The following is a 16,104-nucleotide window of genomic DNA, read 5'->3' as shown; positions in this document are numbered from 1 at the left end:
AATGCCAATACAATTGCAAATTCTTAATGTTGTATGGTATAATCAAAGAAATTGAAAAATAAGTAGATAAGGATGAATTTATCAGATCAGGGTTATTTACAAAATAACGTTTTACATTTATCAAAATGGGGGTTGGTGGTCAAACATGAGAGTACTCAAAAAGAAAGAAAAAGGAGTAATTGGGTTGAATGGTCAAAAGTAGAAGACTGTTTAAAGTGAAAGAGCAAGAAAAAAGGTATATTTTAATATAAATTGTAAATAATTTACATTATAATAATACTATCACACAACCAGAGGAGGGGCCTTCTTCTTCCTCTCCTCCTTCTTTCGGTGTGTGGTTTTGACTGACTGTCTCCTCTCTTTTTCTTTCTTTCTATCTCTCTCTATCTTTACTTTAACCACAATCTCTCTCTCCAAGACCCAAACTTTGCCGATCTATTCTCTACTCCGGATCCATCTTCTTCTGGGTTATGAATTTTACTTTCTGTTTGATCAAGTTTCTTACTACAACCTTGGTAATTGTTCTATTATTTTTCTTAAAAATGTTCTTTTTATGTATTTATTGTTTGGATCAGGTTTTGTTCTCTTTGTATTTCATTGTTCTTCTCCCGACTTGAGTTGATCTGCCTATATGGATCCTTCTAGGGTTTGTAAATGAAAAATCTTTGTCTTTTATCTCCTCTGATTTTCGTTTTGTTGTGCTTGCCGTTACCCAGTTATCGTAGCAATTTGATTTTTATTTACAAGTTTCTATTTTTCATCTTGTGGGATCTATTTAATGGGAACCATACACGATTGTTTGTTCTCTAAAGAGAAAATGGTTTTTTTTTTTTTTTTTGAGAAATAGTTTGTTTGGATGGTGGGCACATTTTATGTTTGTGTTAGAATATATCAATATTTATTTGGAGAAAATAAGATGGGAAGCTGAATCAGAGTTATGTAACTTACTTCATCTTTGTTTTTTTCTCAAATTAGCTTTTTTGTTTCAACTGTTAAGCCTCAATTTCCTTATAATCGATTATTTTGAGCTGAGTTATTGGCAGCAGGATAGTTTACACTTCACATAGGATGTTTAGTTACGTGGGTGGGGTATGGTTCACTTATCGATGTGGTTGTGTTTGTTGTTCTTTGTACATTTAATTCCTTTTCTCTTGTTATTTTTGTTTCTTTCGCATTGTTTTGTTCAAAACTTCTAATGAATTTGCAATAAGTGTGGGCAATTAATTATCTTTCATTATGCTATCATATTCCCCTGTGTGATATCATTTTTTTGTTCTTACTTCCGTTGTTAATGATGTCCTGCTTTTGCCAGGTAATTTAGTGAACTGGTATATTGAATTCTAAGGAGGGTTATTGAGGACATCTTTGTATTTTTGAGCCAATGGCTTCTGTAAGTGTAGCTCCTGCATCTGGGGGAGTAAGAGAATCTAGCGGTAATGTAGCTGGTGTGGATAAGTTGCCTGAAGAAATGAATGACATGAAACTTAGAGATGATAAGGTAAATGTTAAATCTTTGAATCCCCTTTAATCCTTAATATAGAAATCTTTCATTGTTGATTTCTCACACCTGTATCTTTTTGTTTTGCGTACAGGAAATGGAAGCAACCATTGTTGATGGCAATGGGACAGAGACAGGTCATATAATTGTTACTACTATTGGTGGAAAGAATGGCCAGCCAAAGCAGGTAATTTGTCTAACACATCTTTTCTACCCTTGCAACATTATTGTTCCTAAAGCTCTTGATTGTAAGTGTACTGACATAACCTGGCTATCAATTATTGTAGACTATAAGCTATATGGCAGAGCGTGTTGTTGGTCATGGATCTTTTGGAGTAGTTTTCCAGGTGCGTAGCTAATCTACCGGGTAGTTTTATTTCATGGTTTTGTTTAACATTCTAATGTGATGTTTTATTGTGGTTTTTCAGGCAAGGTGCTTAGAAACTGGGGAGACAGTTGCCATCAAAAAAGTTCTCCAAGACAAGAGGTACAAGAATCGGGAGCTGCAAACCATGCGACTTCTTGACCACCCCAATGTTGTGTCCTTGAAGCATTGTTTCTTCTCAACCACTGAGAAAGATGAGCTCTATCTTAATCTTGTACTTGAGTATGTCCCTGAGACAGTCCATCGCGTGATCAAACACTACAACAAGATGACCCAAAGGATGCCCTTGATATATGTTAAACTCTATTCTTATCAGGTATATATGAGATATGCTTCCGTTGCTTGTTTGAATATCTAATATTGTTATTGAGACACAATAGGTGTTTTACTGTCTTGACATTTTACATTGTCCCACTGCAGATATGTAGAGCTCTTCATTACATTCACAACAGCATTGGAGTTTGTCACAGGGACATAAAGCCTCAAAATCTTTTGGTATGTATTATAATATGCTGTTAGCTTCATCTTGTTTGTTATATTGGTGTGTGTGTGCGACTGTGCATGTATTGGTTTCTAAATCTTTTCTAGTGGTGTTTGTTTAACCTTCATCAATTCTTAAAAAATGATTTTACACGTGTCCTCTATATAGCTGGTACAGGGGACAGAGTTGGCACAACTGGTTTTTAATCATCATTTATCTCTTCCTTACAGGTCAATCCACATACTCACCAACTTAAACTCTGTGACTTTGGAAGTGCTAAAGTCTTGGTTTGTTTCCACTCCACATTACTTGTTTTAGTGTATTTTGGACAAATAATAATCTATGTTACTGAATCATATATGTAAAATTGCAGGTGAAAGGGGAACCAAATATTTCATACATCTGTTCTAGATACTATCGTGCACCAGAGCTTATATTTGGGGCAACGGAGTACAGCACAGCTATTGATATCTGGTCTGCTGGATGTGTGCTAGCTGAACTTATGCTTGGACAGGTAGGTGCTGGGGTTTCTTATGGTTGTTTTGATTATGATTTTATCTTGATTAGAAAGATCCTAACTGTGACTTTTTGACTTTACAGCCTCTATTCCCTGGGGAAAGTGGAGTTGACCAGCTTGTTGAGATAATTAAGGTGAATAACAAGCCCAAATGGCTTATTATCTTTAATTTGACGTATTACTTTATTTCTTTGTACTTCTATTTCTTACCTATTCTATTCTATTTTATTTCTTGCGCAGGTTTTAGGTACCCCAACAAGGGAGGAAATCAAGTGCATGAATCCTAACTACACAGAGTTCAAGTTTCCCCAAATTAAAGCCCACCCATGGCACAAGGTATAAGAAAGATTATGTAAAGCTGTTGTCCCAAAAAAAAGTACTAACCAACATACGTTGTCTCTTTTGCTTAATATTTTAAACTTATTAATCTTTGACTATCCAGATATTCCATAAGCGCATGCCTCCTGAAGCTGTGGATCTTGTTTCAAGGCTACTACAGTATTCTCCAAACCTTCGAAGCACTGCTGTGAGTATTTTGATTCTGTTCAATTCTTACATGTGTTTCATCCCTACTTTTTGTTGATGGCGTTTTACACCTCTTCCTTATGCAGTTGGAGGCTTTAGTTCATCCATTTTTTGACGAGCTTCGTGATCCCAACACCCGCTTGCCGAATGGACGTTTCCTTCCTCCACTATTCAACTTTAAGACACATGGTAAGGACTAACAGGCTTCATTTATTTATTTTTCACTTTTAATCTCATATGTGGTGGATGTGAACTAATGATTGTCAATGGTTTTGCTACTAACCAGAACTGAAGGGTGTTCCGGCAGAGATGTTGGTAAGGCTGATTCCAGACCATGCTAAAAAGTAGTGTGGCTTTCTTGGATCGCCATCATAATAATAGGGTGTCGTTGTAGTTGGTATCCGCTCTGCTCTGCTCCTCGCAGTAGCGTTCTTGTAGAGAAAAGTAGTTCGAGTGTTCTTATCTAATTTCATCAAATCAAAAAAAGTAAATCTAGCTCTGGGGTATCTCTGTTTTCTTTTATCTGTTCATTTGTTGGTACACACATCTCTATTATATTACATTCATACTTCTATTTATATAATATGGTAGAAGGCAGATTAAGAAAGGGTCTCTGCTCCCTGCTTCGAAAACAGTCACTTGGGTTCGTCACATTTGTTTTGTGTCGTTCTTTTTACGGTAGATTGTATCATATCAAAGTAATGGAATTATAATTTTACAAGTTTCTCCATTTCAAACGGCAATTTGCTTTTTGTGATAATGGTAGTAACAAGAGGTGCTACCTTCCCATCGGAAAAGAAGGGACAAGTATTAGACATAACAGTCCAGGAATTAGTCTATGACCTCAAATATTAGCAACTCTAGAAAGTCAAGACACGGCCAACTCAGGAAAATGATATAACAAGCGAAAAATATAAAGAAAGTCAAGTTTGGAATCCTTTGAGTATGCTCTAGATTGGAGTACCTTCATCAAAAGCCTTGTTTCTGATCGTCCAAAGAGAAAGCATAGTCGTGCTGCAAAATTGGGTGAATTTAAGAGCATGTTTGACATTATTTTTTTTATTTTCAAAATAGTATTTTCAGAAATGATAATAAGAACCAGTTTTTGAAGTTTTCAAACTAGAAGTCGGTTGTGTTTGGTTAATGTTTTTTTAAAAATAACTTTTACTTTTATATTATTTTATCTTTTGAAAAACACTTTAATACTATGAGATCCTAATATGAACAAGACTAGACCTGACCCTAGTCCTGGCCTTGGACTCGGACCTCGACTCTAGACCTGGCCTCGGTCCCGATCCCAGCCTCGTACCTTGACCTTGGACTTAGCCTTGTTCTTGGTCTTAGACCTCGGCTCGGACCCCGGCCTCAGATCCCGGACTTCGACCCAATCTCGGACCCTAAACTCGGATTCTGTCACGGACTTGGCCAGACTTGGACCTGAACTTGGGCCCCGACCTCAGACTCGGACTCGACCCGAAAATGAGGAGAGAGAAAGTGATGAGAGAGAAAATAATATGTGAAAATAATGTGAGAAAATGATGAGAGAGAAAGTGATGAGAGAAAATAATGTGAAAATGATGAAAGAAAATAATGTGAGAAAATAGTGAGAGAGAAAGCAATGAGAGAAAATAATGTGAGAAAATGATGAGTGAGAAAGTGATGAGAGAAAATAATGTGAGAAAACGAGGAGAGAGAAAGTGATGAGAAAGAAAATAATATAAGAAAATGATAAGTATAATGATGTGAGATAAAGTAAGAAAAATATTGACCAAAAGTGAATTATTTTTTAAAACAGAAAATAACATTTTGTTGTTCTCAAAATTCTTCTTTTTTGTAACTTTGTTTTCTGAAAACTGTTTTCAAAAAACAAGGCCAAACATGCTTTACTGTTTTCAAAAAATAATTTTCTATTTTTAAAAGCAAAAAGTAATTTTTTATTTATGATGCCAAATATGTATTAACCCTTTCTTTTGTTCCAACCACTCAGGTGGCTTAGATATCCACCACAATATGAAGAGGGGAACCAAAACTAACACTACAAATGTTCCAAGGACTATAGATCCAATTTTCCTAGCCAAAGGGCATTGGAAGAACAAATGAAGCATGGAATCTTCAAGACTACTACAAATAATGCAGTTTACACCATTGCCAAAAGACAGCTTGGAGGCATTGACCTAGATATCTCTTCCCACCTTCCATAAGAAAAGTTTAGTTCATTTATGAATAGGAGCCTTCCAAGGGCCTTTCAAATCCCATCGTAGGGGCTACTATAGAGGAGACCAAAGATTGATAGGCTGATGGGATTTATGCTCAAAAAAGCAAGCAATTAATTATTAATATATTATAGAATATATGAAATGTAATTATAATATAAATGATACATTAATTATAAGAGTATAATTATTAAATATTTTAAAATTTCTTATTCATATAGAGAAGGTATAATTTTGTAAGAATGTACAAGAAAATTAAGATTATACGATATGAATAAAATAAGTCGGTAGTGTATTAAAGTAATGAGAATCTTTAATATAGAACTGCTAAGTATGGTTTACTATACATTAATATACTTCTAGTGTGTGTGATTTTAATTCAGATCACATATGTGGATAGACATGTAGTAAATGTATTGTGTATAATTTGATTATACATGACTGGATCGATATGTAATAACATCTTTCATCAACATGTCGTTTATCATGAAAGAGTTATTCATATCACAACGATGATTATTAGTAGATCATTCTGAATCCTGAGTATACATGAACTCCTATTTGTGTTCATTGAGTTCTTTGATTCCTTTGTTAAAGTTTCTCAGAGAAGATGATTCTTACAACTTCTAAGTTTTGGAAGATCATCACACTCCGTTTGTGATAGAAAATAAAGTCTGAAGCTTCAAGCTAAATTTTTACGATGATCCGTTAACTTTCAGGAAAAAAGATGCAAATAAACTTTCTTGATCATTTTTTAAGATTTCCAAAACATCTTAAATTATAAAATTTTGAGATATATCAAGAGAGTTATGCCTAAAATACCATCAATAAATGCAGTAAAAAATTTCAAGAGCTGCGACTCTCTCTATAGAAAGTTGTGATTCTTGACTATAAATGGCAACTTTCTGATTTCTATCAAATGACAATTGGGGACCTAGGTGATGGAATTCCATTAAATTTTGTGACTCTAGGGGGTAAGAGAGGCGGCTAGAAGGAGAAAAATACCATTGGAGGCTTCAATTCAATTTCTCCATCTATCTTTAAACTTTGATGTTTGTAATTCATTCTTTGAATATTTAGTATGAATTCTATGAATAAATTTCAGTTTTAGAGTTTTTATGTGAGTCACTTGAATCTCTTTTATGAATTAATATAGTTTTTTAATTTCTTCTTCATCTTTTATTCAATTCCACAAAATTTATGTTAATTTAGCAATTATTTGTTGTCCATTTATATTTATTGTTTATGATTTCAAATCTATTTGAATATGCTATGTTGTTGATACAATTTAATTTAGAATGATAGTATCTAGGTTGATTGTATAATTTTTATGAGTTGTTATATTCATTGCTTTCTTTCTGATTAAATTTTGCTATACAAATATAGAAAGTTTCCACATAGATTGAGTTTATAAGCCTTAAGGCGATAATGGACTATTTTTGTCAACTTGTTTTTTTTTCTTTTGAATAGAAGGTGAACTTCATTAACTTTCAGCACTAGAGACATTGCTGACATTAAAGATGCAATCAGACCAATAACAAGAACTGCGAGTAAGATAATGAGCGATTTTGTTAGCAGATCGCGACACAAAAGAAACAGACACATCACCCAAACAATTTAACAAACGTTTATAATCAGAAATTAACAAACCAAGAACTGAAGGCATAAAAACTAAACTTGAAAGTGCTTGGACTGACACAAGAGAATCCGTTTCAACAAACATTAAGTAGAAGAAGAGAAGATAGTTGATGATCATAATTATCTTAATTAATTTCTCATTGTTTATTGATTTTTACTCCTATTTTTATTGTATTTTTTTTTTTTCTATAAAAATCTAAGGGTTTTTTTTTTTTTTTTTTCTCTCTCTCTTTTTTTTTTTTATTTTTTATTTTTCCTTTTGTTTTTTTCTTTCTTTCTTCTACCTTCTACCCAGGAACCCTAAACACCTATCCTAATCATTGTTTGTATTGTAAGAAATATATTAAAGCTATCGATTTGGTAATAAAACTAACCATGCATGCATGATAGGATCTTGCCAAGATCACTATGGAGTCACCAAAAGACGAACCTCTTTTCCAGCCATTGTGAGAACTCCCACTAAAACATACATTTGCTCAAAAATATCTAATCGAAACACACAACAAAAGAAAGCAACTATTCTGTAAAGATTTCATTTTGTTCCCATTGAACAATCGAAAACAAACAAAGATTTCAAATTTTCATTATGTCGAAGCCTTTCTTAGATCTCTGTCGGAGGTGCTCCCTCTGGCTTTGAGCAGAAAGAAAGAGAGTGAGGGACACCGTGGCGAGAGAGAAAGGGTGAGGAAGATTCAGATTTAGGGGTCTTCAAGGGCAGGGAGCATCATATGAAGTCTGTTTTGGCCATAGAGAGCAGAGTTGCTGCGTTTGGCTCCGAGCAGAGAGAAGTCGAGAAAGAAAGGAAGAGAAAGTGGAGAACTCGAGGGAAGAACCAAATATTGGGGTTCTCGGAGGCTCGCGAGTCTTGCGGTGTGGTCCTCGTCCGTCGATTGTGGTCGGGACGGTTCACCAAGCATGGGCAAGGTGTCGCACCAAAAAAGAAAGAAGAAGAAAAAAAGAAAAAAAAAATATTTTAATTTTTTTAAAATATTTTATGTTCTTTTTAATTATTGAAATTAGATAGACCAATAAAATTTTTCTATGTGTACACTTGGGTACACAATAGTAGTCTACTTTGCAACATAACAAAGTGGACGGAAGGTATATAGAGCAAAACGATTGTGAAGATTGAGGAGTATAGACATAATTATTCCAATAAGGGGTTAGATCATACCAAAGTCAAAAAGTCTAGGAAGTTTTGACCTCAAATTACCCTATATTCGACATATGCATACATACAAAAAAGAAAAACAAACAAAATACTGTTTAAATTCTGATTCATGTTGTCCTAAAAATTTCAGAATTTACATAGTCCTAATTAATTATGATATGACGTATGCTCATCATATAAATCATTAGAGTTAATATCTCCAGGTACTAACAAAAAGGATTTATCTGTACCAAGGAAACAAAAAATTAAGGGACCATGAGCTTGTAAACTGTCGAATATTATCACGAGGGATTCGAAACCTAATGCTGTAAATTCATATGTCGTAGTGGATTAGATAGTGCTCTTTAATTCCAACAAAAGATTTCGTATAATATAGTCTGCGTGACTGGAATAATGTTGTGGTCTACTTATGCGTTCACTTTGCCATGTGATATATCAATATCATATATAATGTACTTGATTTGGTGGATTCTAATCCTTTAATTGTTTCTTTCACAATTTCAATTAGTAAACGACCACGTTTCTTAAATAATAATAATAATAAACTCCAAATGCAAGTATAATTTGTAATCGAAGTTCACCAACCAATTTCAGGTTCAAAAAAGAAAGAAGAGAAGCAATAAAGTGGAACGTGGTCATTATTGAAGGTGAGAGTGAAGTGGAAGTATAGTATCAACCTATAGAACCCCAGAAGAGAGGCATGCATTGCAGAGATATTAATATATATATATATATAATTCTATGTATATATACATATATATCTATAAATATAGACACACACAAATGGTGGCCGAAAGAAAAGTTTCGAGTGGTAGGTGGTGGTAGTGGTGGTGGTGGTGGTGGACTACCCAACCCAACATAAACCAAAAAAGATAACTCAAAATATACTTTTGGGCAAAGCTATACAGTTTGGTTTCATGGGGTAAAAAATCAAAGCACACAACATGACGCTCAATATATTCATATATAAATATGTATATATATTATATATATATATATATATATATTATATATCATCCTTTGGCAATATTGGTCGGTTTTGAGATAAATTAAAGTTGATGTCATGCATGCTTGTATTTTACAAAAGTGTTTGCATGCTGCAAGGGCCACAATTCCACCACCACGCGACAACCAAATATGTGTGGATAACTCTCTCAACTCTCAAGTCTCAACCTCTTATTGCACCAATATCCATTTTTAAAAATCACTCACAACAAAAACACCTAGCTTACCTATATATATGCCTATAGATGCCTATCCAAATAAAGAGCAGCTATTAATTATACCTTCTAACTGCCTTTTCAAAAAAGTTGGGCCTCCATTTTGACTTGAATCCCATTCATTCAACTGTCTACTTGATCATTTTATATTTTCACTCAAACATCTAAAATGAACTAATAACCTGGTTGCATTAATATATGCAACATTTTATACTTTTCCTTTCATTCCTCATCCGATTAGATTAATATGATTACTAATCATTTCTATTATTGCCAACCATTCCGATCAATAAATACTTTGTAATAGTAGAGGAAGAAAATTTGGAATTGTTTCTCAATGAAGAAGATAGGAGAAAAGAAAGAAAGAAAAATATAGGTGATTCGCACAAAAAAAATAGAACAAAACTAAAATGAAAGAAAAGTTTTATAAAAGAGTGAAAATTTACCAAAACAATCTTCACTTAAAACAAATAAAAAGTCTAAATACCATTTTGAACTTTGTATTTTGCAAAAGTTACCAATTGAACCCTCTGTTTTGTTAAATGATAAAATAGACCCTATATTTTCTATAATAGTAAAAATAGAACCCTAAGCACAATTTTCAACAATTTTATTTTTTAATATAACCAACTTTAAGACAATTTCTAACATGAACTGATACAGAAAATGTAACCAGTTTTATCATAACATCTCTAGATCAGATTATTATTAAGTTTTATTTTGACAAAAAATCATTTCATAGGGTCCTATTTGTACAATTTTGAAAAATATAAGATCCATTTTGTCACTTAACAAAACAGAGAGTCCAATTAATAACTTTTACAAAACACGTATTTACCATTGTGTAAAATACCCTTAATTATATAGTTAAAATAGTAAAAATTCCAATTATGTAATTTTCTATCCTCTATCATAGAACAAAACTATCAATCAATTATAACATAAGAGAAATATATATATTTTTTTAATCTCAAATTTTGCTCATATATTGTCACTCTTCTCTAACAAATTAACAAAACAAAATGTAATTTAGGTGAACAATTTATAGCGGATTTTTTAGTATTTAAAATAATCTTAAAATTTTTAAAAATTTGTAAAATATCTTAAATTATTATAATAAACACGTCTTATAAAAAATTGAACTTATAAGTTTTCTCATGTCAAAACAAGAAAAACAAAGAAAAGAAAGCACACGTACATCTTTTCTAAGTGTGGTAATGAAGAAGTTTCTCCTAAATTAAAAAATATATATATATATATGGATGATTTCTAAATGGGTAATACCTATTAATGGGTACTAAAAAACTGATTAGGTGGCAATTTGGTGACCTACTATTACAGGTTACCAACAATTTTTTTTTTAATTTATTTATTTTTTTAATTATAAAGAATAATGATTTTAATAATTATAATTTATTTTACTTAAATTATTATAAAATTTCTCAGCACACACAAGCTGGGAAAAGAGGTCGAACGAAAAGCAGATTCCGGCCGTTTCGTCTCGAAAACTCCACAGAAAGAAGAGGGTTCTTAAGAATAAAGCTTGCCATTAGCTTCGACGAGAAGGATCTCAGGTACAACCCGCACAATCCCCTTTTTTCTATAACCATGAAAAAGCATTAGCTCTATTATAGTGTATTTGATGAAACTGGAATCCTACTTTTATGAATTGGGTATCTCCATGTGTGGGTGTTTGGGGATTTTTATTTTTATCGGTGTTTTGTTTATACGGAAAGCTTAAAAATGTCATCTTTCAAACCAATCCTCGATTTTCATTATCCATTTATTTACTTGAAAGATGATGTCAGAGTTCAATTCTTCAAACACATTGCTGATCTTTCTGGAAAAACCAATTTGACTCCTTGGTTTCACTGTTATAAGTGGAGGGAAACATGCTGGGAACAGTTTAGCAATTCAGGTATGTTGTTTTCAGCCTTAAAACTTCGTGTGTTCTCTACAAAACTTGTGATTTTTATTTTCAACTTTTATAAATTCAAAGATTGTGAATGCTTTGCTGCCTCTGAATTATAGCCTTTGTGTGTTGCTTTACTTTATTTCTAGCTGGAAAAAAAAAACTCAAATTTTCTTCATTTCAACATTCTTTGAGAATCCTCAATAGGTGACTTTAGGCCAAGAAATTTACATGATTAGTACTTCTTTAGATGAGACATTATTTAACTATGATTGGTTGCATTTCCTACACAATTTTCTGTATTAATATGATAATTTTGTTTCTGACGAAAAAAGATATAAAAATGTAGATAAGGAGATAACACTATTATTCACTTAATCATTGACTGTATTCTTATTACATATATAAAAAGACCATATTACAAAATTGTGTATGTGAGAAAGAGAATACAAAACTTAATACTGACAGTTAGTTGCCTGTGTGATAAACCATTTATTTACTTGACTCAATTTTTCATTTTTCATGGTTGATTTATGCATTTATTAATGTTTCAAACAAAGTCTTGATTGTTCTGCAAGAATAGGTGTCTGATTTTAGTTGCAAGCAAGGTATGCACAAGGTAGAGCTGAATAATTATGTTTATGGTTCACTCCCATGAGGTTTCAGGTTCAATATCTTGTAGGGAGCACCTATTATCTTTTTAGTATTTTATGTTTTGCAAAGATTTTGTTTGGTTACAGTGCCAGTATGTTTGGTACAAGTCTATGTTGTTTCGTTACAGTGCCAGTATATCATGTTGATGATGCATTTCAGAAAGGGTTTGTTAAACATACAAGTGGTACTCAGCAGCAATTTGAGTCCACACATTCTCCACTAGCTGCTGCTCTGAGGGATGTAATTAATTCAGCATCAATGATCACTCGAACCTTAAGTGGAGAATTAGCTGAAGGCCTATGTAAACTGATGGCGTTTGCAGCTGCAGGTGCTAGCTCAAAAGGACCGAATTCCTTGACAACACAGTTGAGCAATGGTCCACTTTCTAGTGTACATGAAATGGCAGAATCACCGGTTGATCCTATTAAGGAATTATCAAGGTTGATCGCTGAGCGCAAATTTGAGGAAGCATTTACAGGAGCCCTCCACAGAAGTGATGTTTCCATAGTTTCTTGGTTGTGTTCTCAGGTTGATTTACCAGGAATCATGTCACTGGTGCCACTGCCATTAAGCCAAGGAGTTGTACTGGCTCTTCTCCAACAATTGGCATGCGACATAAACAATGACATGTCGAGAAAGTTGGCATGGATGACAGATGTGGCTGTGGCCATAAATCCAACGGATCCCTTGATTGCATTGCATGTCCGGCCAATCTTTGAAAAAGTTTACCAAACACTTGAATATCATCGCAATCAATCTACCACTTCAGCTTCAGATATCAACAACATTCGCCTTCTTATGCACTTAATCAACTCTGTGTTAATGAGCTGTAAATGACTGTTTAGACTCGTCTAGTATTTGTTAGTGCAACTTTGTTGTATAGCAAGAAATCTAGGAAGCTCGCTTGGGACATCTTTGTACTTTTATGATTTGTGTTGTATAAAAATAGTTTGTAACAAAATCCGTCATCCATTTCAAATTCATAGCTACATCTAGAAGGGAAAATGTTAGTAGCTATAATAATTTTTTCCTCTTACAAGGATTTTTGTACTATTGGTTGTTCGTAGGTACCTTTGGTTGCCAACCCAACTTTGTGGTTAATGGGGTCTCTAAATTTGTCTCTGAGGGCTTATGAGACATTTTGAATTACAATTGAAATCAGATGATACAAAAGACTAATGTCGTTATACTATCAGTAAAATGCTTAGGGGACCAAAACTTTTTCTTAACCTCACATTTTCAGAAAACCAGTTTCACTAAGATTGAAACAAGCACTATTCATTTGAAAGAAAATGTTGGGAATTTGCCTTTAAAAATCATATCATGTATTCACGTGACCAAACTATGAATATGGAAACAATACGTGAAGAACTGTTCATACTTTTTTCTTATCTAGTTACAAATGTATCTTTTTGGAATTTTATTTATGTTCTAAGGCACACGTTTCTTTTTTGCTTTTATGAATACTGGTTTTGGACTTTATATTTTGAAAGGACAACAATCTATGACAATGGTGATCTTCAACTTTCAGTGACAACAAGCGAAATCACTTGTGAGGACGACGATATTGTTCCCCGTGAAATGATAGAAAGACCATTAGTGCGGCCAATTGCACTAAAAAAATTATGTCTAATGACTCTTATCCAACAATCTATATTGGAAAAATATCATTGTGGCTAATACAGAAACAAATCTCATAAAACCAAAAGAAGTGATTCTTCTCTTGCTCCCTCTATAAAACAAACAATACTAGTTAGTGGGTGATACAGAAATGAGTAATCAAAAACTAAAGGAAACTTTCACCTTCTTAGTTTCCATCTAAAGAAAGCAAAAACCAAAAAGAAAAAAAATGATACTTTGGCAAAGATATATAGTAGAAGAATGTTGATCATAAATATTCTAATTACATCCAATCCATCTTGAAACACGATAAAGAACAACCATGGAAGTTATTCCCCAACAAACACAAATACATAATAGCAATAATTAAGAGAAAATTAAAAATTCATCCAATAATTTACAAATTTAGTGGCATCATAACCTATATTGGATAATTTTGCAACAAATTAAAAAACCCAGATTCTAAATTTCCAAATCTGAAGAAAGTTGACATGGGTCGCTGTGAAACAAGTCCATCCTAAAGAAAAATCATATCAAAATCAATATCAGTATGAATGGAAGAAGCAGATAAATGAAGTGTGAACCTGAACAATCCATATTCAAAGTTTTTATTATTCAAAAGATAAAAGGCAATGAAAGACTATTACTACAATAGATATAATTTACAGAAAATTGAAAATTATGAAGAAAATACATATATTATCACCTCAACAATCATGAACACCATCACAATCCTCATATAGTAAAGCATTTTCAAATAAATGAAAAAGTCCTGAAACTCAAATGAAAATCTAATCACTGAAGTATAGAAAAGAAAATGGCAAACATTCATAAAAAAAAAAATGGCATATACCTCTAATCATTTTGCCAGTGGCAAAGGCAAAGGGAATCACCAATATACATAATACTTATATGTTGGTGAAATCCTTTTAGTTTCAAGGATCGAAGTCGCACATACCACTGTTGGTGAGATTTTGAGTCTGGAACCATCATCGTTGAAATATTGTAGGGTTTCAAGGATTAAAGCCGTAAAAGCCATTGGTGGTCGATCGCAGTCGCGAGGAGCGGCGGATGTGGAGGCGAGTGAAAGAATTCATTAACCCGAATTCAGAATCACTAAATTTTCTATAGAATCATTATTATAAAATAAAAAATGTTCAGATGTAACCATAGAAACAATAATTGATTCAACCAAATAGAAAAAATAGAACTTCTAATACTATTGAACTAAAGAGACATTACATACAATTGAATGACGAAAGAGGGTCGTGGTGGTGGTCGGTGATGATGGAGCTACCGAAATGCCCAGTTTGCTTACAAAACTACGACAGCGACGCAATCCTCGGGTACTCAATTTGTCTCCTTAAACTTCCCCAACGCTTCCCTCAAACCATTCGATGCCCTGCTTGTACACTAGTCGTTTGGTTCCCCCCTCAATGCCCTTCTGTTCTCCTTTGGTCTGATGAGTTTTACTCTGAGTAGAAGGACAGGAAGACGTTTTGGTGGATGAAGGAGAAAAAGGAGGTAGATGGGAAAATTGATAATATTGATTCTTCCGAAAGACAATTGCCACATTGATAATAATTTGATTTTCTTTCTCTTTTTCTGTTCTTCCTCCATTATGCTTACAGTGGATTTGTGAGTATTAGGGATTTGATTTTTTTAATTATAATATATTCACTTGAAAATGAGAAGGGAAAAAATGGAGTTTGAAAAATAAGATGACTGCCATGTCATCAGGTCACAGGTCAAAATAAAAAATATTAATTTTTAAAAAATTATTAATAACTTAAAATATCATCCATTTGATTAAATCTAACGGTCCATAATTAAATACCTATTCATGGGTAATACCCATTAAGAGTACACCCATATATATATATATTAACATAACTAGTGATTGAACTGAAATGTACTACAATACAACAATGATACTATTTAGTTTCTTACGCAATAATAAATGAAATATCAGCAATTGTTGAATCACGACTACTAAATCATGCATCAACAAATGCATCCACTACACCAAATTCCAACCATTGGTAATTACTAATATTAGAAATAGAATTGTACTTGATTACAGCTTGTTTTTATGTAAATGTTCTTTGTTTTTTGTGGTAAAGACTAGGACATAATACCGTTAAAACTTGAGTTAACAAAAAACCATATTTGGGACCAAAGAAAATGACAGTTATGGGAAGAACATGGGTGGCTAATCGACTGCCCTTCCATCACATTTCCTGTTATTCCGTTTACCTTTTTCCTGAGGC

General features: G+C 33.1%; 2 protein-coding genes and 1 long non-coding RNA gene across 3 annotated transcripts; 2 read left to right on the top strand and 1 right to left on the bottom strand.

Moving 5' to 3' along the window:
* The first annotated feature begins 244 nt into the window (after positions 1-244).
* LOC133032753 (glycogen synthase kinase-3 homolog MsK-3) lies at positions 245-4,130 on the top strand. The gene is made up of 13 exons (XM_061107062.1): positions 245-515; positions 1,313-1,498; positions 1,593-1,685; positions 1,786-1,845; positions 1,927-2,199; positions 2,304-2,378; positions 2,595-2,651; positions 2,738-2,878; positions 2,965-3,015; positions 3,122-3,217; positions 3,324-3,407; positions 3,493-3,595; positions 3,693-4,130. The coding sequence occupies exons 2-13, from the start codon at positions 1,382-1,384 to the stop codon at positions 3,752-3,754; spliced, it is 1,212 nt and encodes a 403-aa protein (XP_060963045.1). The 5' UTR covers positions 245-515; positions 1,313-1,381; the 3' UTR covers positions 3,755-4,130.
* A 6,948-nt stretch (positions 4,131-11,078) lies between these two features.
* On the top strand, positions 11,079-13,278 carry LOC133031757 (enhancer of mRNA-decapping protein 4-like). The gene is made up of 3 exons (XM_061105400.1): positions 11,079-11,222; positions 11,457-11,566; positions 12,342-13,278. Exon 3 carries the CDS (start codon positions 12,473-12,475, stop codon positions 13,049-13,051), a length of 579 nt encoding a protein of 192 aa, XP_060961383.1. The 5' UTR covers positions 11,079-11,222; positions 11,457-11,566; positions 12,342-12,472; the 3' UTR covers positions 13,052-13,278.
* Positions 13,279-14,532: 1,254 nt separating this feature from the next.
* Positions 14,533-15,500, bottom strand: LOC133031758 (uncharacterized). Its single transcript, XR_009684837.1, has 3 exons — positions 15,081-15,500; positions 14,688-14,959; positions 14,533-14,606 (listed from the first exon to the last, which is right to left on the bottom strand). It is a non-coding gene; the product is annotated as an uncharacterized LOC133031758 (long non-coding RNA).
* Positions 15,501-16,104: the final 604 nt, after the last annotated feature.

This window comes from Cannabis sativa, chromosome X, assembly GCF_029168945.1.
Source record: "Cannabis sativa cultivar Pink pepper isolate KNU-18-1 chromosome X, ASM2916894v1, whole genome shotgun sequence".
Taxonomy (NCBI): Eukaryota; Viridiplantae; Streptophyta; class Magnoliopsida; order Rosales; family Cannabaceae; genus Cannabis; species Cannabis sativa.
This window is presented reverse-complemented; position numbering and strand designations above follow the sequence as displayed.

Coding starts and splice junctions, on each gene's coding strand:
- LOC133031757 (XM_061105400.1), top strand. CDS start 12,473: ATGATCACTCGAACCTTAAGTGGAGAATTAGCTGAAGGCCTATGTAAA.
- LOC133032753 (XM_061107062.1), top strand. CDS start 1,382: ATGGCTTCTGTAAGTGTAGCTCCTGCATCTGGGGGAGTAAGAGAATCT. Junction 1,499..1,592: donor TGAAACTTAGAGATGATAAG/GTAAATGTTAAA, acceptor TTTTGCGTACAG/GAAATGGAAGCAACCATTGT. Junction 2,379..2,594: donor TAAAGCCTCAAAATCTTTTG/GTATGTATTATA, acceptor TCTTCCTTACAG/GTCAATCCACATACTCACCA.